Consider the following 27,960-nt stretch of genomic DNA (forward strand, 5'->3'; position numbering starts at 1 on the left):
CCATAAGCAGATACTCTGATGAGCAGTTGAGTTGCCTTCCAGTGGAAAGCTGAAGGATGGACACTATTTTCTCTGCTCTGTTGAGATTTCCTTGTGGAACAATACCTGTGAAATTGAGGAGCTCTTCTGCCTTTCTCTTTCACAAAAACAAGATGGCTGCTGCCTCTAAGAGAAGTCCTAATGAACTTGCAACTGGGCATATGCAGAACAGGATGATGGACCTGGTGCCCATTGGTCTGATCCAGAAGCTGCTTCTTACATTCCCGTTCTGCAGCAGAACGCTCTCCCCTTCTCTCTTCTCCTTTGCATAGCCTAACCTGCCCTAGGGATTTTCCAAATCCAGCAGAGCAACATAGGCGACACAGTGGGACACCCAGGTGGGGAAAGCAAGGAGGAGAGAAATCCCATTGCATTAACATTAATTCTTCTGCTGGCGCAATGATGTAGCTGGGTACCCACTTGAATGGAATATATCAATTGATATGATGGCAACTGAATTTTCAATGTGTAGTTTTCTCTTAGGACGCGGGTGGCGCTGTGGGTAAAAGCCTCAGCGCCTAGGGCTTGCCGATCGAAAGGTCGGCGGTTCAAATCCCCGCGGCGGGGTGCGCTCCCGCTGCTCGGTCCCAGCGCCTGCCAACCTAGGAGTTCGAAAGCGCCCCCGGGTGCAAGTAGATAAATAGGTACCGCTTACCAGCGGGAAGGTAAACAGCGTTCCGTGTGCTGCGCTGGCTCGCCAGATGCAGCTTTGTCACGCTGGCCACGTGACCCGGAAGTGTCTCCGGACAGCGCTGGCCCCCGGCCTCTTGAGTGAGATGGGCGCACAAACCCCAGATCTGTCAAGACTGGCCCCTTCGGGCAGGGGTACCTTTACCTTTACTAGTTTTCTCTTATTTCTCTGTCTGTTTCTTTTCTTTTCTACTATTAAAAATCAATAGGGGGAAAAAAAGAAATGTATCATGGCAGGGGTATGGGGTTTTTTTTAATCTGCAGAAATCAATTGCCAAGTCAAAAATGTCATAGTTGAAAGGGAGACGATTCTGCTGATTGTTTGACTCAGTTCCCTGATTGTGTGTTATTAGTAACAAACACCAAGACCGATTTCTTGCCCAAATCATATAATAATTTTAAGAATAGATAATACACAAATAAACGAATGGAGAGTTTGATAATGTTGCTGAGCTTATTTATTGATAAACTGAATCAAGATGTTGCAAGATATTCACTGGCTCACAGAGGATAAGCAAAGAGAAGAATGGAGGTTTTTTTGTGGTGATGTGATGAGCGAAGCTTAAAGAGAAATGGGATTTCTTTTGTAGATGTTTCATAGTCTTGTGCATCTTAAGCTTTTTGGCATTCTCCATAGTATTTCAGTTTCAGCTTTCCTCCACTTTTGCTGATGAGAAAAAAAGAAGTAAATAAATATGAGAATTCATAAGTTGCAGCTTTCATTATAATTCTTTAAAGACAAATACTATATAGGTGGGAAAGCTTAGGCCATCATTGCTCTGTGTCTTGGGGACGGGAAAGGGCTGAGGAAGAATCCTGTCAGAGACCCTGGAAAACTGCATTCTGACAGCCTAGCCAATATTGAGCCAGAAGGACCAATGTCCTTTTCAGGTCTATCACTTTGGGGAAGATTCCCCTTCTCCAGCCTTCACTGTACATCTGTGTCAAACCTCTCTAGCAGCAAATGTTCAGACTTTTACCTAGTGCAATTTCAAGATCCACATTAAGGAAACACCTAGTGTAGGCCTTTGTTACCTTCAGAATAATGTTCTTATTACCCCCTGATTCCCTGGTGAGGATTTTTGTTATTTTTCTTCTGGGCCAACCCTACTACCTTTTGTGTTATGTCTGTTATTGTGGGATGGGATAAGTGTTGGGATGCTCCTAAGGAATTGAGGGCAATTGGTAAGCCCCCAGCTGTCCCCAACCCACGGGCCAACATGCCGGTCGAACTCCAGTCCTTTGTGCAGCATGAATCTGCGACCCAGAGCTTCAGAAGTTCAGAAGCTGGACACACAACTCAGCATAGTAAGCACACAACAGAAGTGGCAGGGAGAGGCTGTGTAAAGCATATTTACATGCAGTTTATTCAGCATACATCAGGACATGAGGAAAAACATGTCTTCTCCCCTTCATGTCGAAAAGCAAGCAGCTTAAGCAATAGCTACACACAAACGGAAGTTCCCAGCAAGTTGTGCTGGAGTGTAAACAGGCATGTGACACACAACAGTCATGCCTGTTCCTCTTAAGGTGGAATGGAATATTCTAACAGATAGAGCCCGTTTGGGGATATTTCCCCTCCCCATCCCCCTGGATCGCTCTTAGCAGCAGCAGCAAGAGTGTCAGGAGGGTGGTGCATGTGAATAGCCCTCCCAAGCCACTCCATCTTCAAATCAGGGCTACCTACAGATTAGCTCCGCTCACCATGTTCCTTTGGGCCTCATAATTAACACAAAACTCAGGAGAGGGGTGTCCCCCCGCTTGACTTTCCCTTCTAGATGGGTGCTGATTCTCAATTTCTTTTTATTTCGTTTAATTACATCGCACCATGCTGAGTGCAAATATAATCATTTACTTTTTAACTTCCAACAAAGATGTCTGAGAGGGAAAAAAAGATTCCTGCACTCCAGGAGGTTGGACTACATGACTCTCGGGGTCCCTTCCAACTGCATTATTCTATGAAATACTCACATATATGCATTGCAGAAGTCACACTTGTTGCTATAGGTCTTGCCATCAGAACCACAGTGGGGACGGTATTCCAAGGTGCATCCTGGTTTTAGATACCCTTTGCAATATTCCTGAAGACAAAGGACACAACAGTTTTAAAGGTCCTCCCCACTTAACCTTTGGACTGGAAGGCCTTTCTGATTATCACATGCCTAAGAAAGAGGCAAAGATGAGGAATGCAAATGACAATTCAACAAGTGTTATATTAAGGTGTGCATTAAAGCACAGAGAAATGCTGATTTATCGTCTTGGCAAGGAGTGAATTGTGTGATAAAGTTGTTCTCTATTCATCCCAAGTTTCCACTTGGGGCATATGATTTGGTGACATGGTAAGGCCCCATTGCGGGGGCTTAAACCTGTCAAATTGTAGATCATCAGTGCCTGGGATTTCATGCAAAACACCTTTAAAGTTTAAAATATTGCAGGGTTAGAACAGGCACAAAGTTTTTCAAACTGCGAAACAAAATTTGCAGACATGGTAGTCCCTTCAGAGAAGATTAATCCTGCCAAATTGTGAATGCGCAGCTCCAGGGGTTTCATGCTAGACACATTTAACGGTTGTTTTTGCAAATAAATACTTATAAAAAACACACAGTGAGTGCCTGAATTCATGACAGTGGCTAAATAATATGTCTGCAAGTTGGGCAGTCTGTCTAGTAATAACAGAATAACCCCAGTAGGCTACAACAGAACACAAGCTGAGGCTTTCTTACAAATTGTGGGTAGCAACTGGAACTAATAATAATTCCACCGCCTTTTTTAAAAAAAGGAATGGGACTAGATATGTGTAATCATGGGGAAAACCCAACTCTTGTATGTTATATTTGTGCCAATGTGTTTTTGTTGCCTGTATTTTAAATTCTGTTTTCAAAAGTGACACACACAGAAACGTTCAGAGAGAGAGAGAGAGAGAATATTTTAAAATCCACAAGAAAAATAATTTCACTTATCTTAACTCCACGCTACTTCCATGTTCTATCATAAGAATAAATGATTTCCCACTTACCGCTTCCCATGTTGCTTTCACAACAACATCTAGATGCAAAACACAGAAAATGTGAAAATTATTTAGAAATTCCATATGTTGAATAATAGTCTATTTGATAACATTTACCCCTTCATGGATCACTGCCTTGCTGTGGTGAAGGGGCTTGAATAACTCAGAGAAGCTATGAGCTATGCCGTGCAGGGCCACCCAAGATGGACAGGTCATAGTGGAGAGTTTTGACCAAATGTGATCCACCTGGAGCAGGAACCGGCAAGCCACTCCAGTATCCCTGCCAAGAAAACTCCATGGACAAAGACAAAAGGCATATAAAAGTTATGACGCTGGAAGATGAGCCCCTCAGGTCGGAAGGCGTCCAACATGCTACTGAGGAAGAGCGGAGGACAAGTACAAGTAGATTCAGAGCTGATGAAGCGGCTGGGCCAAAGTCGAAAGGTCGCTCAGTTGCGGATATGCCTGGAAGCGAAAGGAAAGTCCAATGCTGTAAAGAAAAATATTGCATAGGAACCTGGAATGTAAGAACCATGAACCTTGGTAAGTTGGATGTGGTCAAAAATGAGATGGCAAGAATAAATATTGACATCCTTGGCATCAGTGAACTAAAATGGACGGGAATGGGAGAATTCAGTTCGGATGACCATCATATCTGCTACTGTGGGCAAGAATCCCACAAAAGAAAAGAAGTGGCCCTCATAGTCAACAAAATAGTGGCGAAAGCAGTACTGGGATGCAATCTCAAAAATGATAGAATGATCTCGATACGAATCCAAGGCAGACCTTTTAACATCACAATAATCCAAGTTTATGCACCAACCACTGGTGCTGAAGAAACTGAAATTGACCAATTCTATGAAGACTTACAACACCTTATAGAATTGACACCAAAGAAGGATGTTCTTCTCATTATAGGGGATTGGAATGCTAAAGTAGGGAGTCAAGAGATAAAAGGAACAACTGGCAAGTTTGGCCTTGGAGTTCAAAACGAAGCAGGGCAAAGGCTAATAGAGTTCTGCCAAGAGAACAAGCTGGTCATCACAAACACTCTTTTCCAACAACACAAGAGACAACTCTACACATGGACATCACCAGATGGGCAGCATCGAAATCAGATTGATTATATTCTCTGCAGCCAAAGATGGAGAAGCTCTATACAGTCAGCAAAAACAAGACCTGGAGTTGACTGTGACTCAGATCATCAGCTTCTTATAGCAAAATTCAAGCTTAAACTGAAGAAAGTAGGAAAAACCACTGGGCCAGTAAGATACAATCTAAGTCAAATCCCTTATGAATACACAGTGGAAGTGAGGAACAGGTTTAAGGATTTAGATTTGGTGGACAGAGTGCTGGAAGAACTATGGATGGAGACTCGCAACATTATACAGGAGGCAGCAACGAAAACCATCCCAATGAAATGGAAATGCAAGAAAGCAAAGTGGCTGTCCAACGAGGCCTTACAAATAGCGGTCAAGAGAAGGCAAGCAAAATGCGAGGGAGATAGTGAAAGATACAGGAAATTGAATGCAGAGTTCAAAAAAATAGCAAGGAGAGACAAGAAGGCCTTCTTAAACGAGCAATACAAAGAAATAGAGGAAAACAACAGAATGGGAAGAACCAGAGATCTGTTCAAGAAAATTGGAGAGATGAAAGGAACATTTCGTACAAAGATTACCATAATAAAAGACAAAAGTGGAAAGGACCTAACAGAAGCAGAAGACATCAAGAAGAGGTGGCAAGAATATACAGAGGAATTATACCAGAAAGATAAGGATGGATCGTACACCCCAGGTAGTGTGGTTGCTGACCTTGAGCCAGACATCCTGGAGAGTGAAGTCAAATGGGCCTTAGAAAGCGCTGCAAATAACAAGGCCAGTGGAAGTGATGGTATTCCAGCTGAACTATTTAAAATTTTAAAAGATGATGCTATTAAGGTGCTACACTCAATATGCCAGCAAGTTTGGAAAACTCAGTAGTGGCCAGAGGACTGGAGAAGATCAGTCTACATCCCAATCCCAAAGAAGGGCAGTGCCAAAGAATGCTCCAACTACCGCACAATTGCACTCATTTCACACGCTAGCAAGGCTATGCTTAAAATTCTACAAGAAAGACTCAAGCAGTATGTGGACCGAGAACTCCCAGAAGTGCAAGCTGGATTTAGAAGAGGCAGAGGAACCAGAGACCAAATCTCAAACATGCGCTGGATTATGGAGAAAGCTAGAGAGTTCCAGAAAGACATCTACTTCTGCTTCATTGACTATGCAAAAGCCTTTGACTGTGTCGACCACAGCAAACTATGGCATGTTCTTAAAGAAATGGGAGTGCCTGATCACCTCATCTGTCTCCTGAGAAATCTCTATGTGGGACAAGAAGCTACAGTTAGAACTGGATACGGAACAACTGATTGGTTCAAAATTGGGAAAGGAGTACGGCAAGGCTGTATATTGTCCCCCTGCTTATTTAACTTATATGCAGAATTCATCATGCGAAAGGCTGGGCTGGATGAATCCCAAGCCCGAATTAAGATCACCGGAAGAAATATCAACAACCTCAGATATGCAGATGACACAACCTTGATGGCAGAAAGTGAGGAGGAATTAAAGAACCTTTTAATGAGGGTGAAAGAGGAGAGCGCAAAATATGGTCTGAAGCTCAACATCAAAAAAAAACGAAGATCATGGCCACTGGGCCCATCACCTCCTGACAAATAGAAGGGGAAGAAATGGAGGCAGTGAGAGATTTTATTTTCTTGGGCTCCATGATCACTGCAGATGGTGACAGCAGTCATGAAATTAAAAGACGCCTGATCTTTGGAAGAAAGGCAATGGTAAACCTAGACAGCATCTTAAAAAGCAGAGACATCACCTTACCAACAAAGGTCCGTATAGTTAAAGCCATGGTTTTCCCAGTAGTGATGTATGGAAGTGAGAGCTGGACCATAAAGAAGGCTGATCGCCAAAGAATTGATGCTTTTGAATTATGGTGCTGGAGGAGACTCTTAAGAGTCCCATGGACTGCAAGAAGATCAAACACATCCATTCTTAAGGAAATTAGCCCTGAGTGCTCACTGGAAGGACAGATCGCGAAGCTGAGGCTCCAATACTTTGGCCACCTCATGAGAAGAGAAGACTCCCTGGAAAAGACCCTGATGTTGGGAAAGATTGAGGGCACAAGGAGAAGGGGACGACAGAGGACAAGATGGTTGGATAGTGTTCTCGAAGCTACCAGCATGAGTTTGACCAAACTGCGGAAGTGGAAGAGAGAAGTGCCTGGCGTGCTCTGGTCCATGGGGTCACGAAGAGTCGGACACGACTAAACGACTAAACAACAACAATTTCTAGAAACTGAAAAGTGAGATGCATTGTATCTTTTACATCCTATGTTATCCTAAAAATGCATCTATAATTTGCCTTGGCAATATACAATTTCCTTGAAATGTCACTGAGCATGGATAGGAAGACAATCAAATCAATGGGAAATGGTTCAGTCCGTTAACTACACTAAATACAAATAACTGTATATACTGGTTTAGTCCATAACTAACTGGGACCCAGTTCTGTTGATATCCCTTAAATGCCCGGCTGTGGTGCTTTGCATGTTTAGAATCATGGCTAGGTTCACTTTTTTATGTCAGAAGAGCTACATGGGGACTATGAAGAAAGGAGAGTACATGGTAGCTTCAGGGGGCATTAGTGTTTCGAGCCTCAGCTTTCAAAAAGGCTCCAATGGTGTGAATAGTGGTGGGCGCCTTGTGCAATGTAGAGCCCTGATGGAGAGTATCTTTATTTGATAGAGTAAATCTCACATAGGAAGACATTCATTCTGGTTCTTTCTAGCATGTATGATTTCATATAGGAGGAAGCTTGAGAACAGACATGTTTCAGTGTTCAAAAGAATGTAGGAAGGTTCAAGTGTGTGTTTTGGGGGGATGTGTGTCCCTGCCTCCAGTGTCCCTATGCTTAACAACAATGTCCCCTCCTTTCGTAAACTTTCAGACAGCGAACACAATGGTTTGCAGGGAGATTTTAACTGGATTTAGTCAACACAGGTGAAGCCTTCTTACACTCATCTGAAGACACGAATAGTCTATGGACTGTTTGGTCCCTACACCTCTCCAAGAAAGAGAAATTTTGCAATATGAAATATTACTCACCTGAGTACAAAAAGAAGACCATCAGAGTGAGGAGGAGAAAGCTGCTTGGCTTCATGGTTTTGCTGGTGGGTTTGAATCTGTTGGCCTCTTAGTGCTTTTCCAAGCAGTAGATGCTTTTCAGATTCCACTGGTTACGGATGAGGTCTGGTATCTCTTCCATGTATTTATGGAAGTTTCTGCAGCCTTGATGATGAAATCTCCCAATTTTTGAGAAATATTTACACATGCAAATGTGATTACAGAGGACTGCAATGTCTTGTACCAATTTAATGGTTTCCCTTTCAATGCACATTCCACGTGTATGCAATAAACATTTGGCAACCGGTTCCTTAAGAAATACGGCCTTCCAGTGGGATGATGACATTGCAGGTCACAAGAAATGAGGTACAAACAAATCAGTTTTAGAAATGTTGGGATTCTTTTGATCATAGGCAATTGTTTTAGTATAAAGAAAAACAAAGGAGCCTTACTCCTTCAGCATGTAAGCCATAAAATAAAAGAGGTATTGTTGTCCCAGAAAGTAATACAAACACATTATATACGTCAAACACTTATTAACTTTAATTGTTTGGAAACCTCAGAAGTGGAAAACAAGCACAGAGAAAACAAGATTTGGTGATAGGAGAAAAGAAGCCATGAATGTTTGGCGTGAGCATCTTGGATTTCCATTGTTTGAGGCCATTTTCTTCTGAATACAAATTACTGGGAAAACAGAAGGTGGGTCCAGTGTTTTTGCCCTCAGGTCCTGCTTGCAGGCATCCCATAGGTATCTGGTTGTCAGCTGTGAGAACAGGATGCTGGGACAGAAGAGACACGGGCATGATCCAGCAGGGGTATTCTTGTGTTCTTCCGATGCTCAGATTATTATCTCAAGGTCATCTTCATCATTTTCCAATTCTCTTTGAAGCAGTATATTGTCATAGATTTAAGGGGGACACACCCTTAAACCCTAGAAATGACTATATGTTAGGATTTTGATTAATTGGGATATGGATTAAAATACAAGCTGCAGGGCTGTGCCAGACAGAGAATTCCTGGATTGTCTTATCCAAACCAGCCTGGTTGGCTTAGCAGAGAGCAAACCTGTTAACATGAGAAAAGGTGTTGATGGGCCAACTTGGAATCCACGATGGGGATGTTAACAAGGTGATGGAGTCAAAATAAAAAAATCCCTTCCAGTAGCACCTTAAAGACCAACTAAGTTAGTTCTTGGTATGAGCTTTCGTGTACATGCACACTTCTTCAGATACACTTCTTCAGATAGTGTGTATCTGAAGAAGTGTGCATGCACACGAAAGCTCATACCAAGAACTAACTTAGTTGGTCTTTAAGGTGCTACTGGAAGGGATTTTTTTATTTTGACTATGGCAGACCAACACGGCTACCTATCTGTAAGGTGATGGAGTGTATGTTTGAGGTGACAGGAAAAGGGAGTCTGGAAGCAAAGGATGCTGGGAAGAAGAAGCAGGAGGAAGAGCTGGAAGGGGAAGCCATCTTGGGAAGGCTGTCTAAAGGCTGTCTGAAGGCTGCCTTTGCTGCTGTAGGGTACAAGTGCCTTTTGAAATGGCCATAATTGTAAGATCTGGACTCCCTCCATGCAGATTGAATGTGTATATAGCTTAAGAAATTTGTTTCTTAAAGCCACAACAGTCTCTGTCACATCCTCAATTCTCCACAGAAACACAGACGCCTGGGACCCCATGGGCTTTTGCCACCACTTGGCAGAGAAAGGGGCAGACACTCGACTTTGGTAACAATATTCATTCTATTGAGATCATAGTGGTTTGGAAAGATCTTGATACTTCTAAAAAGAAGGATGATGCAACTATCATTCAGCAAAACTATAGAACTAAGGAGTCGCACCTGCAATTGTGAGGCATTAACTCTGCTTTAAAGGTAAAGGTAAAGGTACCCCTGCCCGAACGGGCCAGTCTTGACAGACTCTGGGGTTTGTGCGCCCATCTCACTCAAGAGGCCGGGGGCCAGCGCTGTCCGGAGACACCTCCGGGTCACGTGGCCAGCGTGACAAAGCTGCATCTGGCGAGCCAGCGCAGCACACGGAACGCCGTTTACCTTCCCGCTGGTAAGCGGTACCTATTTATCTACTTGCACCCGGGGGTGCTTTCGAACTGCTAGGTTGGCAGGCGCTTTATCTGCTTTATCTCCTTCCTAATCACCCCAGTGTCTCTCCCCAGCCCTTATGCCTTTGCTTATTAGCCACCCATGTATAGTCCACACCAATTCACCACACTAGCAGTTCTCTGGCCAATTTCCCTCATAAGTTTGTATGTGTTTTACATGATAGATCTTGGCCATTTTGGAAACAAAAAGCTGACTGAAGAAATCTGAACCTTGGGTTCGGAGAGTTTGGAGGGTTCCAAATCTTGGCAGAGCTATGTCCCGCTTTGTCCCTCAGAGGTGCTTCTCTTGATCCTATGCATTTTTACTCCGCAGTAAGCCTTATGAAGTAAGGATTTGCTTTCAAGGAAGAGCGAATAGGATTGAAGCCTGACACTTTATCAGATGTTTGCACAACATGTGGGTACTTCCTGCCTTTCCCTGCCATAAGCGGATATTCTGATGAGCAGTTGAGTTGCCTTCCAGTGGCAAAGGCTGATGGGCGGACACTATTTTCTCTGCTCTGTTGAGATTTCCTTGTGGAACAATACCTGTGAAAGTGAGGAGCTCTTCTGCTTTTCTCTCTCACTAAAACAAGATGGCTGCTGCATCTCAGAGATGAATGAACTTGGCAACTGGGCATATGCAGAACAGGATGATGGATCTGGTGGGCCATTGGCCTGATCCAGCAGCTGCTTCTTACGTTCCCCTTGTGCAGCAGAACCGTCTCCCCTTCTCTCCTCCTCCTCCTCTTCCTCCTCCTCTGCATAGCCCAACCTGCCCTAGGGATTTCCCAAATCCAGCAGAGCAACATAGGTGACACAGTGGGACACCCAGGTGGGGAAAGTAAGGAGGAGAGAAATCCCATTGCATTAACATTAATTCTTGCGCTGGCACAATGATGTAGCTGGGTACCCACTTGAATGGAATATATCAATTGATATGATGGCAACTGAATTTCCAATGTGTACTTTTCTCTTATTTCTCTGTCTGTTTTTTTTATTTTCTTCTATTAAAAATTAATAGAAAAGAAAAGAAAGGTATTATGACAGGGGGATGGGTTCTAGCCTCAGTGTCTAACTAATCACCTGGTGTCCTACAGGCTTTTTGTTTGTTTGTTTGTTTGTTTAATCTGCAGAACTTAATTGCCAGGACTCAGAAATGTAATACTCAAAAGGGAGAAGATTCTGCTGATTGTTTGACTCAGTTCCCTGATTGTGCGTTATTAGTAACAAACTTCAAGACCAATCTCTTGCCCAAATCATATAATATTTTTAGGAATAGATAATACACAAATAAATGTATGGAGAGTTTGATAATGTTGCTGAGCTTATTTATTGATAAACCGAATCAAGATGTTGTGAGATATTCACTGGCTCACAGAGGATAAGCAAAGAGAAGAATGGATTTCTTTTTTGTGGTGATGCGATGAGTGAAGCTTAAAGAGAAATGGGACTTCTTTTGTAGATATTTCATAGTCTTGTGCATCTTAAGCTTTTTTGCATTTTCCATAGTATTTCAGTTTCAGCTTTCTTCCACTTTCGCTGATGAGAAAAAAAGAAGTAAATAAATATGAGAATTCATAAGTTGCAGCTTTCATTATAACTCCTTAAAGAGAAATACTATATAGATGGGAAAGCTTATGCCATAATTGCTATGTGTCTTGGGGACGGGAAAGGGCTGAGGAAGAATCCTGTCAGAGACCCTGGAAAACTACTTCCCGTCAGCCTAGCCAATATTGATCATGAGGGACTAGGCCAAATGGCCGGAATATTAGAAAAAGATGGAGATACCTGGAGATTGCAGAGTTTTGAGAAATTAAAGGATAAAGTGCGAGATTGGTTACATTATGCTCAGATTAGGGAAACTTTTAATTTGGATAAAAAAACAGGTTTCCAGGTGGAAAAATCGAAACTAGAAACAGAATTGTTAGAACCTAAGATTAAGGTACTTTCAAAAATGTACAACTTGCTGTTAAAATGGAATACTCAAGATGAAACAGTTAAATCAGCCATGATAAAATGGGCGCAGGATATTGGGTACAACATTATGTTTGCTGACTGGGAAAGGTTATGGACCACCGGTGTGAAGTTCACGGCTTGTAATGCCTTGAAAGAAAACATTATGAAAATGATATATAGGTGGTACATGACCCCAGTCAAGCTTGCAAAAATTTACCATTTGCATGACAATAAATGTTGGAAATGTAAGGAGACTGAAGGAACATTCTTTCACCTTTGGTGGACGTGCCCGAGAGTTAAGGCCTTCTGGGAAATGATCTATAATGAGTTAAAAAAGGTATTTAAGTATACCTTCCCTAAGAAACCAGAGGCCTTCCTTTTAGGCATTGTTGGCCAGAAGGTGTTAAAAAAGGATCGAACCTTTTTTATGTATGCAACAACAGCAGCAAGAATACTCATCGCAAAACATTGGAAGACCCAAGATTTGCCCACACAGGAAGAATGGCAGACGCAACTGATAGACTACATGGAGCTAGCTGAAATGACTGGCAGAATTCGAGACCTGGGAGAAGAGACAGTGGAAGAGGACTGGAAAAAGTTTAAAGACTATTTACAAAAATGTTATAAGCTGTATGAATGTTAAGAAAATGCACGATAGAAAATAACACAGCATCAGCAATTTAGGTGAAAGATATATGAGAATAAGTGATGTTTAAGAAAAAGATGAAATTTGAAGTAATATTATGTCTAAACCAAGCAGTTAAGTTTTTGATAAAAATATTTAAAATTTGAGGCATAATCTTTGAGAATTACTAATATAAGAATTGAAATAAGGTAATAAATTGCTGTTTATAACTTTATTATGGAGAACGCAGGAAAGGGAGATGTGAGGAAGCTCTGGAGCCAAGTGAGGATTCCTAGGTAAGATCCTCCCTCTATTGTGTGGGCAGGTAATCCCTCCCCTACCTGGCCTGGTCTCCTTGGCAACGCTTCCCCCAGGTGGGATTGGACAACTGACTGAGGTAGGCGGAGACCTCCAGGTATCCCACCTGAGGGAAGGCAAAGCCAAGCCTATGCTGTTGGGGCCGCTCCAGACTTAGGGGCTGCACGCGTCCACGCAAAGGGCGCCCCCCGTTTTAAGCGGGGAGCGGTCATTATGGAGAACGCAGGAAAGGGAGATGTGAGGAAGTCCAAAGGTTATGGAAATATGATCTATGGATAGCTGCTCTTGTTGTATCTTTTTTATTCTATATTTATTTCTTAGTTCACTTCTGTTTTCTCTTGTTTGTTACTTTTTGGGTGATGGTATTTTATATGTTTGGTGATTTTTTGTTTAAAAATTTGCAATAAATATCTTTTTAAAAAAAATATTGATCACGAGGGACTAATGCTCTTTTCAGGTCTACCATTTATGGAAGATTCCCCTTCTCCCGCCTTCATCGTACATCTGTGTCAAACCTCTCTAGCAGCAAATGTTCAGACTTTTACCTAGTGCAATTTCAAGATCCACATTAAGGAAACACCTAGTGTAGGCCTTTGTTACCTTCAGAATAATGCTTTTATTACCCCCTGATTCCCTGGTGAGGATTTTTGTTATTTTTCTTCTGGGCCAACCCTACTACCTTTTGTGTTGTGTCTGGTGTTATGGGATGGGATAGTGTTGGGATGCTCCTAAGGAATTGAGGGCAATTGGTAAGCCCCCAGCTGTCCCCAACCCACGGGCCAACATGCCGGTCGAACTCCAGTCCTTTGTGCAGCATGAATCTGTGACCCAGAGCTTCAGAAGTTCAGAAGCTGGGCACGCAACTCAGCAGAGTAAACGCACAACAGAAGCGGGAGGGAGAGGCTTTGTAAAGAATATTTATAAGCAGTTTATTCAGCATACATCAGGACAAAAGGAAAAACATGTCTTCTCCCCTTCATGTCCAAAAGCAAGCAGCTTAAGCGATAGCTACACACAAACGGACGTTCGCAGCAAGCTGTGCTGGAGTGTAAACAGGCATGTGACACACAACAGTCATGCCTGTTCCTCTTAAGGTGGAATGGAATATTCTAACAGATGGAGCCCATTTGGGCCTATTTCCCCTCCCCACCCCCCTGGATCACTCTTAGCAGCAGCAGCAAGAGTGTCAGTGCATGTGAATAGCCCCCCCAAGCCGCTCCATCTTCAAATCAGGGCTACCTACAGATTAGCTCTGCTCACCATGTTCCTTTGGGCCTCATAAACATGACAAAACTCAGGGCCATGGGCTAGAACCCCACATTGTGCAAAATGATTCCTGCACTGCCCGGGGGGGGGTGTCCCCCCCCGCTTGACTTTCCCTTCTACATGGGTGCTGATTCTCAATTTCTTTTTATTTCGTTTATTTACATCTCACCATGCTGAGTGCAAATATAATCATTTACTTTTTAACTTCCAACAAAGATGTCTGAGAGGAAAAAAATGATTCCTGCACTCCAGGAGGTTGGACTAAATGACTCTCGGGGTCCCTTCCAACTGCATTATTCTATGATATACTCACAAATATGCATTGCAGAAGTCACACTGGTTGCCATAGGTCTCGCCATCAGAACCGCAGTGGGGACGTTTCTCGAAGATGCACGCTGTGTTTGGATGCCCTTTGCAATATTCCTGAAGATGAAGGACACAACACTTTTAAAGGTCCCCCCCACTTAACCTTTGGACTGCCTTTCTGATTATGACATGCCTAAGAAAGAGGCACAAATGAGGAATACACCAAGTGTTATATTCAGTTATGCATTCAAGCACAGGAAATGCTGATTCATCGTCCTGGCAAGCAGGGAATTGTGTGATAATGTTGTTCTCTATTCATCCCAAGTTCCCTCTTGGGGCATGTGATTCGGTGACAATGTAAGGCCCCATTGTGGGTGCTTAAACTTGTCAAATTATAGATTGTTGGTGCCAGGGATTTCATGCAAGACACCTTCAAAGTTTAAAATATTGCAGGGTTAGAACAGGGACAAAGTTTTTCACACTGCCAAACAAAATTTGCAGACATGGTAGTCCCTTCAGGGAAGATTACCGTATTTTTCGTCCCATAGGACGCACTAGCCCATAGGACGCACCTAGTTTTTTTGGGGGGGAAATAAAGGGAAAAAATTCCCTTTATTTCCCCCCCAAAACCAGGTCGGAGAATCCAAACCAGGTGGGGGACCAGCGGGATGGCGGCGCTGCGCCTCCCCGCTGTCCCCTGAGCTTGTGGGGCTGCCTGATGTCTGCCCGAAGTGCGGGGCGCTCTGCTTCAGCGCTCCCCGCGCTCCGTGCAGCAGGCTGCTATCCACAGCCTAGGGAGCCCTGTGGGAACTCCAAGCTTCAGCGAAAGCCTGCATTCGCCCCATAGGACGCACACAGATTTCCCCTTCATTTTTGGAGGGGAAAAATTGCATCCTATAGGGTGAAAAATACGGTAATCCTGCCAGATTATGAGTGGGCAGCTCCAGGGGTTTCATGCTAGACACATTTAACAGTTGTTTTTGCAAATAAATGCTTTAAAAACACACACAGTGTGTGCCTGGATTCATAAGACAGTGGCTAAATAATATGCCTGCAAGGTTGGGCGGTCTGTCTAGTAATAACAGAATAACCCCAGTAGGCTACTACAGAACACAAGGTGAGACATTCTTACAAATTGTGGGTAGCAACTGGAACTAATAATAATTCCACCGCCTTTTTTTAAAAAAAGGGATGGGACTAGAGATGTGAAATCATGGGGGAAATCCAGCACTTTTATGTTTTATTTGTGTTGATGTGTTTTTGTTGCCTGTATTATAAATTCTATTTTAAAAATTGACACACACACAGAAAATAATTTAAAATTCCACAAGAAATATAAATTCACTTATCTTAACTCCACGCTACTTCCATGTTCTATCATAAGAATAAATGATTTCTCACTTACCGCTTCCCATGTTGCTTTCACAACAACATCTAGATGCAAAACATAGATAATGTGAAAATGATTTAGCAAATCCATATGTTGAATAATAGTCCATTTGATAACATTTATTTCTAGTAACCGAAAAGTGGGATGCACTGTATCTTGTACATCCTATGTTATCCTAAAAGTGCCTTGGCAATATGCAATTTCCTTTAAATGTCACTGAGCATGGATAGGAAGACAAGCAAATCAATGGGAAATGGTTCAGTCTGTTAACTATAATAATTACAAATAACTGTATATACTGGTTTAGTCCATATCTAACTGGGACCCAGTTCTGTTGATTTCCCTTGAATGCCTGGCTGTGGTGCTTTGTGTGTTTAGAATCATGGCTAGGTCGATTTCCGGGGTGGCGCCTCCGGCAATGGCGGACTCCCTCTGAAACGGAGGGACAAGCTCCGCACGAAACGGGTCTTTCCCGCTACGGCGAAGCGGGGACCCTTTAGAAATCACAGGCGGATGAAGCCTGTGACCCTGGGACTCGGCGGGCACACTTAGTGCCCCCCCAACCTGCAAAGGAGCTCAATAACGGGCCCCGAAGCGAAGAGGAGGAAGTGGTGTGGTGCTGAGAGTCTACCGCTATTTCCGTGGAGCGAAGCCGCACAGCCGTTGCCGGAGAGTGCTGCCTTCTTCTTGGACAATTTGGACTTTAAAAACAACCACTGTGAGTACCTAAACTCGGGAAAATCGAACCACAATTTAAGGAACTGGGAAAAGAAAGGAATTGGACTCAAAAAGACACTGCAATTCGGTACTGAAACGGGAAGGTCTAACAGGAAGTCAACCTTCCTTTTTTGTAGTCTGAACAAAGCAAAGTATTTAAAAGTAAAAGAAACTTTGGGGCTGGATTTGTAACAGAAGTTTTCCCTCTAGGGGGAGATAGTGAAACTGTAACTAGGGATTTTCCAGCCATTACAGTATAACCTGTGGGAATTGAATGGTGACCTTGAAGGACAATGTACTCAGAAATGTTGTTGTGCGCTTTTCTCAAAACAAATGCTCTACTGGAAGAATTTCATGAGGGAATGAATTTGATGACTGACTTGGTTGGGAACCTTAAGCAGACTGTGGGAAATCTTGGACAGGCAGTAGAAAAAGGTATGGAGTTTACCCAGGATTTATACCAAGATTGTGCCTTGTTAGAACAGAAGAAAGAAGAGGATTCTGCTGAACCTGGGGAGTCAGAAATGGAGCCACAGACGGAGGTTGCGGCCCTGCAGGAACATGAATCTTTGGAATTGGCAACTGGTTTTCAAAAAAATCAGACTCGGAAAGAAGAAGTTTGGATTGGACTGGAAATGGGGGGTTGGATTGACCCCCCTGAGCAGGGACATATGGACTTTCCGAGTCTGGTAGCGGACTGTGAGAGATTTGGAGATTGGGGATTCCAAAGTCTGGAGGGGCTTTGAAACATGCTTTTAAGTACTACATGGAGCTCAGTTTGGACTGTGGAAAAGGGACCTTTTGGTTGGAAGGAGGCAAAAGCATTATTAATTTGGAGATTACACGAGTGAAAAGAAAATATGAAGAAAAACAGTGGAAGGGATGTGGAAGAGATTTAAGAGCCTTGGATATTAGGTCACCAGGTTAATGTGCCAGTTTAATGGGATAAGTGGACTGACAAACCCGGGACCTGGGGGATGGGACGTTGGATGAAGATTTTCTTTTTTTCCTTCCTATTTTTTGTTATTAGGATTATTCTACATAATTGATGAATACTAGATGGATGGATGAAATGAAATTGCTTGGCTCTGGTATAAAAGTTTAAGGGATTAGGAAAGAATATAATGGTTAAGAGAAGTTACTAAAAATAAGATTTAGGTTAAGGTTTTTATAGGACAATGAGGAGAATAGAGTAAGGTAATGTAATGAAAGATTAGAATAGGGTAAAAACTTGATGGTAAGGATTTGCTGAACTGACAAATTGTACTGGAATACAAAAAAGGGAGGTTTGAGGAGGTCTGGGAAAATAAGTGTATTGAAGATATGTTATGAAAATTAATGTGTTTTTAACTGTTTTTATTTTGTATGTTTTTCTTTTTTGTATTTTCTTTTTTTCACTTTTCTTGTTATAACTTGGAAAACTCTAATAAAATATCTTTAAAAAAAAAAGAATCATGGCTAGGTCCACTTTTTATGTCACAAAAGCCACGTGGAGACCATGAAGAAAGGAGGGTACATGGTAGCTTCAGGGGGCATTAATATCTCAAGCATCCATTTTCAAAAAGGCTCCTATTGTGTGAATAGTGGTGGGTGCCTTGAGAAATGTAGAGCCTTGATGTAGAGTATCTTTATTTGATAGAGTAAATCTCACATAGAAAGACATTCATTCTGGCTCTTCCTGCCATGTATAATTTCATATAGGAGGAACTTGGAGAACAGACATGTTTCAGTGTTCAAAAGAATGAGAGAAAGGTACAAGTGTGTGTGTGTGTTTTGGGGGGATCTGTGTCCCTGTCCTTCATGTCCCTATGTTTGACCACAATGTTTGACCTCCTTCCTTCCGCTTTCAGACAGCGAACACCATTGTTTGCAAGGAGATTTTAACTGGATTTAGCCACCACAGGTGGAGCCTTCCTACACTCATTTGAAGGCATGAATAGTCCATGGATTGTATGGTCCCTACACCTCTCTGAGAAAGAGAAATTTTGCAATATGAAATATGACTCACCTGAGTACAAAAAGAAGACCATCAGAGTGAAGAGGAAAAAGCTGCCTGGCTTCATGATGATGCTGGTGAGTTTAGTTCTGTCTGCCGCTTAGTGTTTTTCCAAGCAGTAGATGCTTCTCAGATTTCACTGGCTGCAGTGAGGTCTGGACTCCTTCCCTAAATATATAGACATCATTGTGGCACCAATGATGAAATCTCCCAGTCTCAAGAAATATTTACATGTGGAAATAGGACATTACAGAGGGCAGCAATGTAATATACCATGCATAACAGTTCCCTTCCTCTGCAGAAACTATGCAAAGTAGCTTGTCTTGACAATAAGCCAAAACAAGGCTGAAAAAAAGACTCCAGTGATAAATTGCATGTCATATAGTATTTGCCAAAAAATAATTTATTACATGTACTCCTAGCCAACACTGATTTCAGATATAAATATTACGGGGGTGGGGAGTTTAGAGGTAGCTATCAGGAAAACCCATGGAAAGAGCCTTACTGGTTCAACATGTAAGCTATAAAACAAAAGAGGTATTGTAAAGGTTGTCCAAGAAAGCAATACAAATACGATATATACGTCAAACGCAAAAATTATCTTTAATTATTTGAAAACCACAGAAGTGTTGCTACCACTTGGCAGAGAAATGGGCAGGCACTCGACTTTGGTAACAATATTCATTATATGTGGTTTGGAAAGATCTTGATACTTCCAAAAAGAAGGATGATGCAACCATCATTCAGCAAAACTATAGAACTAAGGAGTCGCACCTACAATTGTGAGGCATTAATTCTGTCTCATCTCCTTCCTAACCACCGCAGCATCTCTCTCCAACCCTTATGCCTTTGCTTATTAGCCACTCATGTATAGTCCACACCAACATCCCCTCTCCATTCACCAGACCAGCAGTTCTCTGCCCAATTTCCCTTATATGTTTGTATGTGTTTTACATGATAGATCTTGGCCAATAAAGGAAACAAGAAGCTGGCAGGAGAAAGTCTGGAGCTTGGGTTCAGAGAGTTTGGAGGTTTCCAAATCTTGGCAGAGCTATGTCCCACTTTTTCCCTCAGAGGCACTTCTCCTGATCCTAAGCATTAAGCCTTATGAAGTAAGGATTTGCTTTCAAGGAAGAGTGAATTGGATTGAAGCTTGACACTTTATCCGATGTTTGCACAACATGGGGCTACTTCCTGCCATTCCCTGCCATAAGCGTATATTCTGATGAGCAGTTGAGTCGCCGTCCAGTGGAAAAGGCTGAAGGATGGACACTATTTTCTCTGCTCTGTTGAGATTTCCTTGTGGAACAATACCTGTGAAAGTGAGGAGCTCTTCTGCCTTTCTCTCTCACAAAAACAAGATGGCTGCTGCATCTCAGAGATGAATGAACTTGGCAACTGGGCATATGCAGAACAGGATGATGGATCTGGTGGGCCATTGGCCTGATCCAGCAGCTGCTTCTTACGTTCCCCTTGGGCAGCAAAACCGTCTTCCCTTCTCTCCTCCTCCTCCTCCTCCTCTTCCTCCTCCTCTGCATAGCCTAACCTGGCCTAGGGATTTCCAAAATCCAGCAGAGCTACATAGGCGACACAGTGGGACACCAAGGTGGGGAAAGCAAGGAGGAGAGAAATCCCATTGCATTAACATTAATTCTTCTGCTGGCGCAATGTTGTAGCTGGGTACCCACTTGAATGGCATATATCAATTCATATGATGGCAACTGAATTTTCAATGTGTACTTTTCTCTTATTTCTCTGTCCCCCCCCCTATTAAAAATCAATAGAAAAGAAAAGAAATGTATCATAGCAGCGGGATGGGGTTTTTTTTAATCTGCAGAACTCAATTGCCAGAACTCAGAAATGTCATACTCAAAAGGGAGAAGATTCCACTGATTGTTTGACTCAGTTCCCTGATTATGCATTATTAGTAAGAAACTTCGACACCAATCTCTCGTCCAAATTATATAATAATTTTAAGAAAAGATAATACACCAATAAATGTATGGAGAGTTTGATAATGTTCCTGAGCTTATTTATTGATAAACCAAATTAAGATGTTGCGAGATATTCACTGGCTCACAGAGGATAAGCAAAGCGAAGAATGGATTTGTTTTGTAGTGATGCAATGAGTGGAGCTTAAAAAGAAATGGGACTTCTTTTTTGATGTTTCATAGTCTTGTGCATCCTAAGCTTTTTTGCATTTTCCATAGTATTTCAGTTTCAGCTTTCTTCCACTTTCGCTGATGAGAAAAAAAGAAGTAAATAAATATGAGAATTCGTAAGATGCAGCTTTCATTATAACTCTTTAAAGACAAATACTATATAGGTGGGAAAGCTTATGCCATCATTGCTGACAGTCTTGGGGATGGGAAAGGGCTGAGGACAGATCCTGTCTGAGACCCTGAAAAACTGCATTCTGACAGTCTAGCCAATATTGAGCACGAGGGACCAATGCCCTTTTCAGGTCTACCACTTTGTGGAAGATCCCCCTTCTCCAGCCTTCACTGTACTTCTGTATCAAACTTCTCTAGCGGTAAATATTCAGACATTTACCTAGAGCAATTCCAAGATCCACATTAAGGAAACACCTAGTGTAGGCCTTTGATACCTTCAGAATAATGTTCTTATTATCCCCTGATTCCCTGAAGGGCTTTTGTTATATTTCTTCTGGGCCAACACCTTTTGTGTTGAGTCTGGCCTGGTGGGATGGCGATAGAGCTTATTTGGGCATATTTCCCCTCCCCGTCCCCCTGGATCACTCTTAGCAGCAGCAGCAGCAGCAGCAGCAGCAGCAGCAAGAGTTTCAGGAGGGTGGTGCATGTGAATAGCCCTCCCAACCCACTCCATCTTCAAATTCAGGGCTACCTACAGATTAGCTCTGCTCACCATGTTCCGTTGGGCCTCATAAGTAACACATAAATTAGGGCCAAGGGTTAGAATACCACATTGTGCAAAATGATTCCTGCACTGTCCAGGGGAGGGGTGTCCCCCCCGCTTGACTTTCCCTTCTACATGGGTGCTGATTCTCTTTTTCTTTTCTGTTCTTTTATTTACATCTCACCATGCTTAGTGCAAATATAATCAAGTACTTTTTAACTTCCAACAAAGATGTATCAGGGGGGAAAGGATTCCTGCATTCCAGGAGGTTGGAATACATGACTCTTGGGGTCCCTTTAGACTGCATGATTCTTTGATATACTCACAAATATGCATTGCAGAAGTCACACTTGTTGCCATTGGTCTTGCCATCAGAACCACAGTGGGGACGTTTCTTGAAGATGCATGCGGGGTTTGGATGCCCTTTGCAATATTCCTGAAGACGAAGGACACAACAGTTTTAAAGGTCCTCCCCACTTAACCTTTGGACTGCAAGACCTTTCTGATTATGACATGCCTAAGAAAGAGGCAAAGATGAGGAATGCAAATGACAATTCAACAAGTGTTATATTAAGGTGTGTATTAAAGCACAGGGAAATGCTGATTTATTGTCCTGGCAAGCAGGGAATTGTGTGATAATGTTGTTCTCTATTCATCCCAAGTTCCCACTTGGGGCATGTGATTTGGTGACATGGTAAGGCCCCATTGCGGGGGCTTAAACCTGTCAAATTATAGCTCATCAGTGCCTGGGATTTCATGCAAAACACATTTAAAGTTTTGCATCAAGAAAGTACAACTTACAAAGGAGAACAATGCATCGCTCCCTATAAGGAAAAACATGCCTAAGGAAACCTCACCAGGCTTCTGGTCCAAAAAGAGATACTTAGATGAAGCGGAATTAGGCTACAACCAGGTAGAATACCCCCAGGAGGAGGCCTTGTATAGCAAAGGCCCAGTGTCTACCAATGTGAGTACTCTATATTTACCATCTGACACCATAGAACACCTGGGCAGTTCTCCATGTAAAGATGATCGTCGGCTGCCACGTAGAATGGTAAACTCCAACAGTACCTTGGAAGATAATTGACAAGGAGTGGTTCTTGGTAAAGCCAACCTTAGCTTTTTATCATGGAATATCGCAGGATGGCAAAAAAAGGCAGCTGACCCATCCTTTGCTAAATTTATCCAAGGCTACAATATAGTATTTTTACAGGAGACATGGCTCACAGGGGACCTAGAAGGTAACGGCTTTTCCTCAATGTCCCTCACAGGATCCCCAAGCACTAAAGGGGGGAGAGTCAAGGGTGGCCTAGGCATTTTAATATCTACAAGGTTGAGGGCGTCCTTAGTAAAGTTAGAGACACTGAAACACCTGGCTATGGCCTTACTAGTGAAAAGTAGATTCTTCACCCTGCTACTGATTAATGTATATCTTCCCCCCCAAAGAGGCAAGCAGCTGATTAAAAACACCTGGCATGGGCTGGAAACATACATTGATGGTTTGATGACTCAAACCCCTGCAGCTTCAGTGCTAGTGGCTGGTCTGACGAAGCACTATATGCACACTTCCACGACTCGCCACCCATCGTGGAAGAAAACCACCTTATACCCACTAGATTCTCAAAAGACAAGGGATGTAATTAAGCAGGTCTGTGCCTATTGCGTCTTTCTAACAAGCTGGACCTGGCCATACTAAATGGGCGCAAGAATGGGGAGGCTTGTGGGGAATTTACTTTTATATCGAATGCAGGAGCTTCCACTATCGACTATGTTATGGTATCATTTAATCTCCTAAATAGAGCCCTTGAGTGCAAAGTGGAGGAGAGGGTTGATAGTGATCACTTACCGCTCTGCCTTCTCCTGGATGCAAGAAAAGACTTATTTTGCAACGATAAACTTGAAGACCCCAGGTCCTCCAACATGGAGTTGAGATACTCACGTATTCGATGGTCCGAAAAGCTGAATGCCGAAACATCTGAAAGGCTATATTCGGACATATTCCTCATGAGAAGAGATAATCTCTTAAACTCACCATGTTCTGAATCTAGAATAATCTTTTTCCAGGATCTGATCTCACTTTTGCAACCCCACCTGATTCAAAAAAAGACATCGCCCCAACAAATCCAAACCCTGGTTTGATCAGGAATGTATTGCTACAAAGCGTTCTTTGCTGGATAAGTACAGGAATTACAAATCAGCGAATTTACCCTTGCTTCCCGCAGAATGGTTCGAAGCCAAACGTAAATATAAAGATCTGATTAAAAAGAAAAAGCTTCAGGCCCAAAGGGGGGAGTGGCAACGTTTATTAGAGGCCTCTCGAAGGAAAGACTCAGCCATTTTTTGGAAAATAGTCGTGAAAAGCTGGCAAGACTCCCCGATTGAAATTGATTATACTATACCAGTTGGGATTTGGGAGGCTTACTTTCTATCTTTATATACATCAAATCAACATCTGCAGGCCCTGCCCCCAGCTCCGAGTGATATTGGCGCCGAATGGCCCCCAGTAGCAACTGAAGAGATCAATAGGCTCATCCAATCCCTTAAACCTGGAAAAGCACCCGGCGTAGACAACATTACACCGGAACTCCTTAAGGCTAATGTTGAATGGTGGGCCCCTGTGCTAGCTGCCCTATTTACCAGCATAGATCAATCGGCCACTATCCCTGAGGACTGGGGATTAGCAATCATCATCCCTTTATTCAAGGAAGGGAGCCGATCAGACCCGGCTAATTACAGGCCAATCAGCCTCCTAAGTATCATTAGCAAATTGTACGCTGCCTACCTATGCGACAAATTAGTGGACTGGTTGGAACAAGACCACATTCTTTCAGAAGCACAGGCTGGTTTTAGGGCAAATCGGTCAACCTTAGACCAAGGCCTTGTTCTCCAACATATTGCGGAGAAATATACATCAAGAGAAGGAGGTTCCCTATACGTGGCCTTTATAGATTTCAAATCTGCTTTTGATTTAATACCGAGGGACAGGCTTTGGGGAAAGCTAAGCGCCGCAAATATAAACAAACGTCTACTGTATCTCATCCACAGTCTTTATGAAAATACACGGATCCGGGTAAGGTGTGACCGACAGGGGCACCTATCCAAGGAAATCCAAATCCATAAGGGGGTCAGGCAAGGGTGTGTCCTTGTGCCTACTTTATTTAACTTCTATATCAACTCGCTAGTAGGAAATATAGAGAAAGAAAATGCCCACCCCCCCAAATTGGCTGGTACGCCCCTCCCGGTCCTTTTATATGCGGATGACACAGTTTGAATTTCCTTTTCTTGAGTTGGATTAAGAAAACTTTTGAGATCTCTTACCAAATACTGCAGCATCGAACAACTAACAATTAACTACAACAAATCCAAAGTCATGGTGTTCTCTAAAAAAAGGAGGAGGCACAAATGGAAAATAGACAATCGCTTAATAGAACAGGTAGCAACCTTTAAATACCTGGGTGTAACCTTCCAGGAAAGGGGCTCCTGGCGCTTTCAGATTAATAATACTATTGCAAATGCAGAAAGATCTACCAAAGCGTTAATAAGATTCTTCTATGGGAAAGGGGGCCAACATATACCGGCAGCCTCCCAGGTCTTTGCTGCCAAAATACTATCACAATTGTTATATGGATCCCAGATCTGCAGCTTTAAAAACCTTACTCTCTTAGAGGCATTCCAAACTAAGTTTTTCCGCTGCTTGCTGGGGATTCCCTCTTGCGTATCCAACATAGCGGTCCGTTTGGAGGTTGGGCAAATTCCTATCGGTACTCGGATATGGATATTGAAGATCCATTATTGGCTAAAGCTTATTTTCTTCCCGGTTGGGCTGGCACCTTTAACCTTATTAGATACCTGCCAATCCAAATGGAAAGCTACACTGCTGGAAAAGCTTAAAGGCTTGGGGATCCCACAGCAGACCCTGATAGCGATAGCCTTCGAGAAAGCTAGGACTACAATTTGCCAGCGTATCTGGGATGTAGAATTACAATGCCACATGAGCAAAATGATCAAACATCCAGCAATAAGGGACCATGGGAGAGGTTTCTCTCCAGCTAACTATCTGTCAGGTCTTCAGGTACCCAAATACAGACGGTCTTTTACCCTTGCTAGATTCAACGTTCTCCCTTCTGCCTTACTTCAGGGCAGATTTGAGGGTAAACCATACACAGCACGGGTCTGCCCTTGTGGCTCGTTGGAAATTGAAACTGCTTCACATGTACTATTACGTTGTCGTCTTTATGAGGATATGCGTTTGACTTTTATTACACCTATTTTGCAAAAGTCCAGGAAAGAATCGGAACACCATAGTTTAAAACTACTGCTAGAGGACAAGAATCCCAAGACTACATTAAATGTAGCCAAATTCTGTGCGTCTGCAATTAATCACAGGAAGCAAGTGGTATCCCATAATGACCAAAACCCTAAATGTTAATTACAGGGGGCACGCTAATAATTAATTATTTAATTTTGTTCTATTCATATTGTCCTCTGTATTTCTGTTTTTTTTAAAATGATCTGTGATATTGTGTGTGTTGATGCTGGTCTGTGACCGTATTAATAAATTCATTCATTCATTTAAAGTTTAAAATATTCCACGGTTAGAACAGGTACAAATTTTTCAAACTGCGAAACAAAATTTGCAGACATGGTAGTCCCTACAGAGAGGATTAATCCTGCCAGATTGCGAGTGGGCAGCTCCAGGGGTTTCATGGTAGACACATTTAACGGTTGTTTTGCAAATAAATACTTTTAAAAAACACACAGTGAGTGCCTGGATTCATAAGACAGTGGCTAAATAATATGCCTGCAAGGTTGGGCGGTCTGTCTAGTAATAACAGAATAACCCCAGTAGGCTACTACAGAACACAAGCTGAGACTTTCTTACAAATTGTGGGTAGCAACTGGAACAAACAATAATACTACCCACTTTTTTTAAAAAAAAGGGGTGGGACTAGATGTGTGTAATCATGCGAAAAACACAGCTCTGGTATGTTATATTTGTGTCGATGTATTTTTGTCGCCTTATTTTAAATTCTATTTTAAAAATTGACACACACACACAGAGAGAGAATATTTTAAAATCCACAAGAAACATAAATTCACTTATCTTAACTCCACGCTACTTCCATGTTCTTTCATAAGAATAAATGATTTCCCACTTACCGCTTCCCATGTTGCTTTCACAACATCTAGATGCAAAACACAGAAAATGTGAAAATTGTTTAGAAATTCCATATGTTGAATAATAGCCAATTTGATAACATTTATTTCTAGGAACTGAAAAGTGAGATGCATTGTATCTTTTACATCCTATGTTATCCTAAAAATGCATCTATAATTTGCCTTGGCAATATACAATTTCCTTTAAATGCCACTGAGCATGGATAGGAAGACAATCAAATCAATGGGAAATGGTTCACTTAACTATACTAAATACAAATAACTGTATATACTGGTTTAGTCCATAACTAACTGGGACCCAGTTCTGTTGATATCCCTTAAATGCCCGGCTGTGGTGCTTTGCATGTTAAGAATCATGGCTAGGTCCACTTTCTTTGTCACAAGAGCCATGTGGGGACTATGAAGAAAGGAGAGTACATGGTAGCTTCAGGGGGCATTAGTGTTTCGAGCCTCAGCTTTCAAAAAGGCTCCAATGGTGTGAATAGTGGTGGGCGCCTTGTGCAATGTAGAGCCCTGATGGAGAGTATCTTTATTTGATAGAGTAAATCTCACATAGGAAGACATTCATTCTGGTTCTTTCTAGCATGTATGATTTCATATAGGAGGAAGCTTGAGAACAGACATGTTTCAGTGTTCAAAAGAATGTAGGAAGGTTCAAGTGTGTGTTCTGGGGGGATGTGTGTCCCTGCCTAAAGTGTCCCTATGCTTAACAACAATGTCCCCTCCTTTCGTAAACTTTCAGACAACGAACACAATGGTTTGCAGGGAGATTTTAACTGGATTTAGTCAACACAGGTTAAGCCTTCTTACACTCATCTGAAGACACGAATAGTCTATGGACTGTTTGGTCCCTACACCTCTCCAAGAAAGAGAAATTTTGCAATATGAAATATTACTCACCTGAGTACAAAAAGAAGACCATCAGAGTGAGGAGGAGAAAGCTGCTTGGCTTCATGGTTTTGCTGGTGGGTTTGGATCTGTTGGCCTCTTAGTGCTTTTCCAAGCAGTAGATGCTTTTCAGATTCCACTGGTTACAGATGAGGTCTGGTATCTCTTCCATGTATTTATGGAAGTTTCTGCAGCCTTGATGATGACATCTCCCAATTTTTGAGAAATATTTACACATGCAAATGTGATTACAGAGGACTGCAATGTCTTGTACCAATTTAATGGTTTCCCTTTCAATGCACATTCCACGTGTATGCAATAAACATTTGGCAACCAGCTCCTTAAGAAATACGGCTTCTGGTGTGATGATGACATTGCTGTTGCAGGTCACAAGAAATGAGGTACAAACAAAACAGTTTTAGAAATGT

The 27,960-nt window shown here is 42.4% G+C and overlaps 1 protein-coding gene across 1 annotated transcript; it reads right to left on the reverse strand.

Moving 5' to 3' along the window:
• Positions 1-1,263: 1,263 nt before the first annotated feature.
• Positions 1,264-27,666, reverse strand: LOC309526159 (ovomucoid-like). Its single transcript, XM_082212074.1, has 7 exons — positions 27,545-27,666; positions 15,892-15,920; positions 14,494-14,603; positions 7,893-7,969; positions 3,746-3,774; positions 2,701-2,810; positions 1,264-1,396 (listed from the first exon to the last, which is right to left on the reverse strand). The coding sequence occupies exons 1-7, from the start codon at positions 27,597-27,599 to the stop codon at positions 1,342-1,344; spliced, it is 465 nt and encodes a 154-aa protein (XP_082068200.1). The 5' UTR covers positions 27,600-27,666; the 3' UTR covers positions 1,264-1,341.
• Between the last annotated feature and the right edge of the window lie 294 nt (positions 27,667-27,960).

The sequence above is a fragment of the Podarcis vaucheri genome (assembly GCF_965113315.1).
Source record: "Podarcis vaucheri genome assembly, chromosome: 2".
NCBI classification, from domain to species: Eukaryota; Metazoa; Chordata; class Lepidosauria; order Squamata; family Lacertidae; genus Podarcis; species Podarcis vaucheri.

Excerpts from the sequence above, each read along its gene's own strand:
- LOC309526159 (XM_082212074.1), bottom strand. The coding sequence starts at position 27,599 with ATGAAGCCAAGCAGCTTTCTCCTCCTCACTCTGATGGTCTTCTTTTTG. Across the intron at positions 14,604-15,891 it reads TGAAAGCAACATGGGAAGCG|GAATATTGCAAAGGGCATCC; the intron begins GTAAGTGAGAAA and ends CTTCATCTTCAG. Across the intron at positions 1,397-2,700 it reads GACTTCTGCAATGCATATAT|CAAAAGTGGAGGAAAGCTGA; the intron begins GTGAGTATTTCA and ends TTTTCTCATCAG.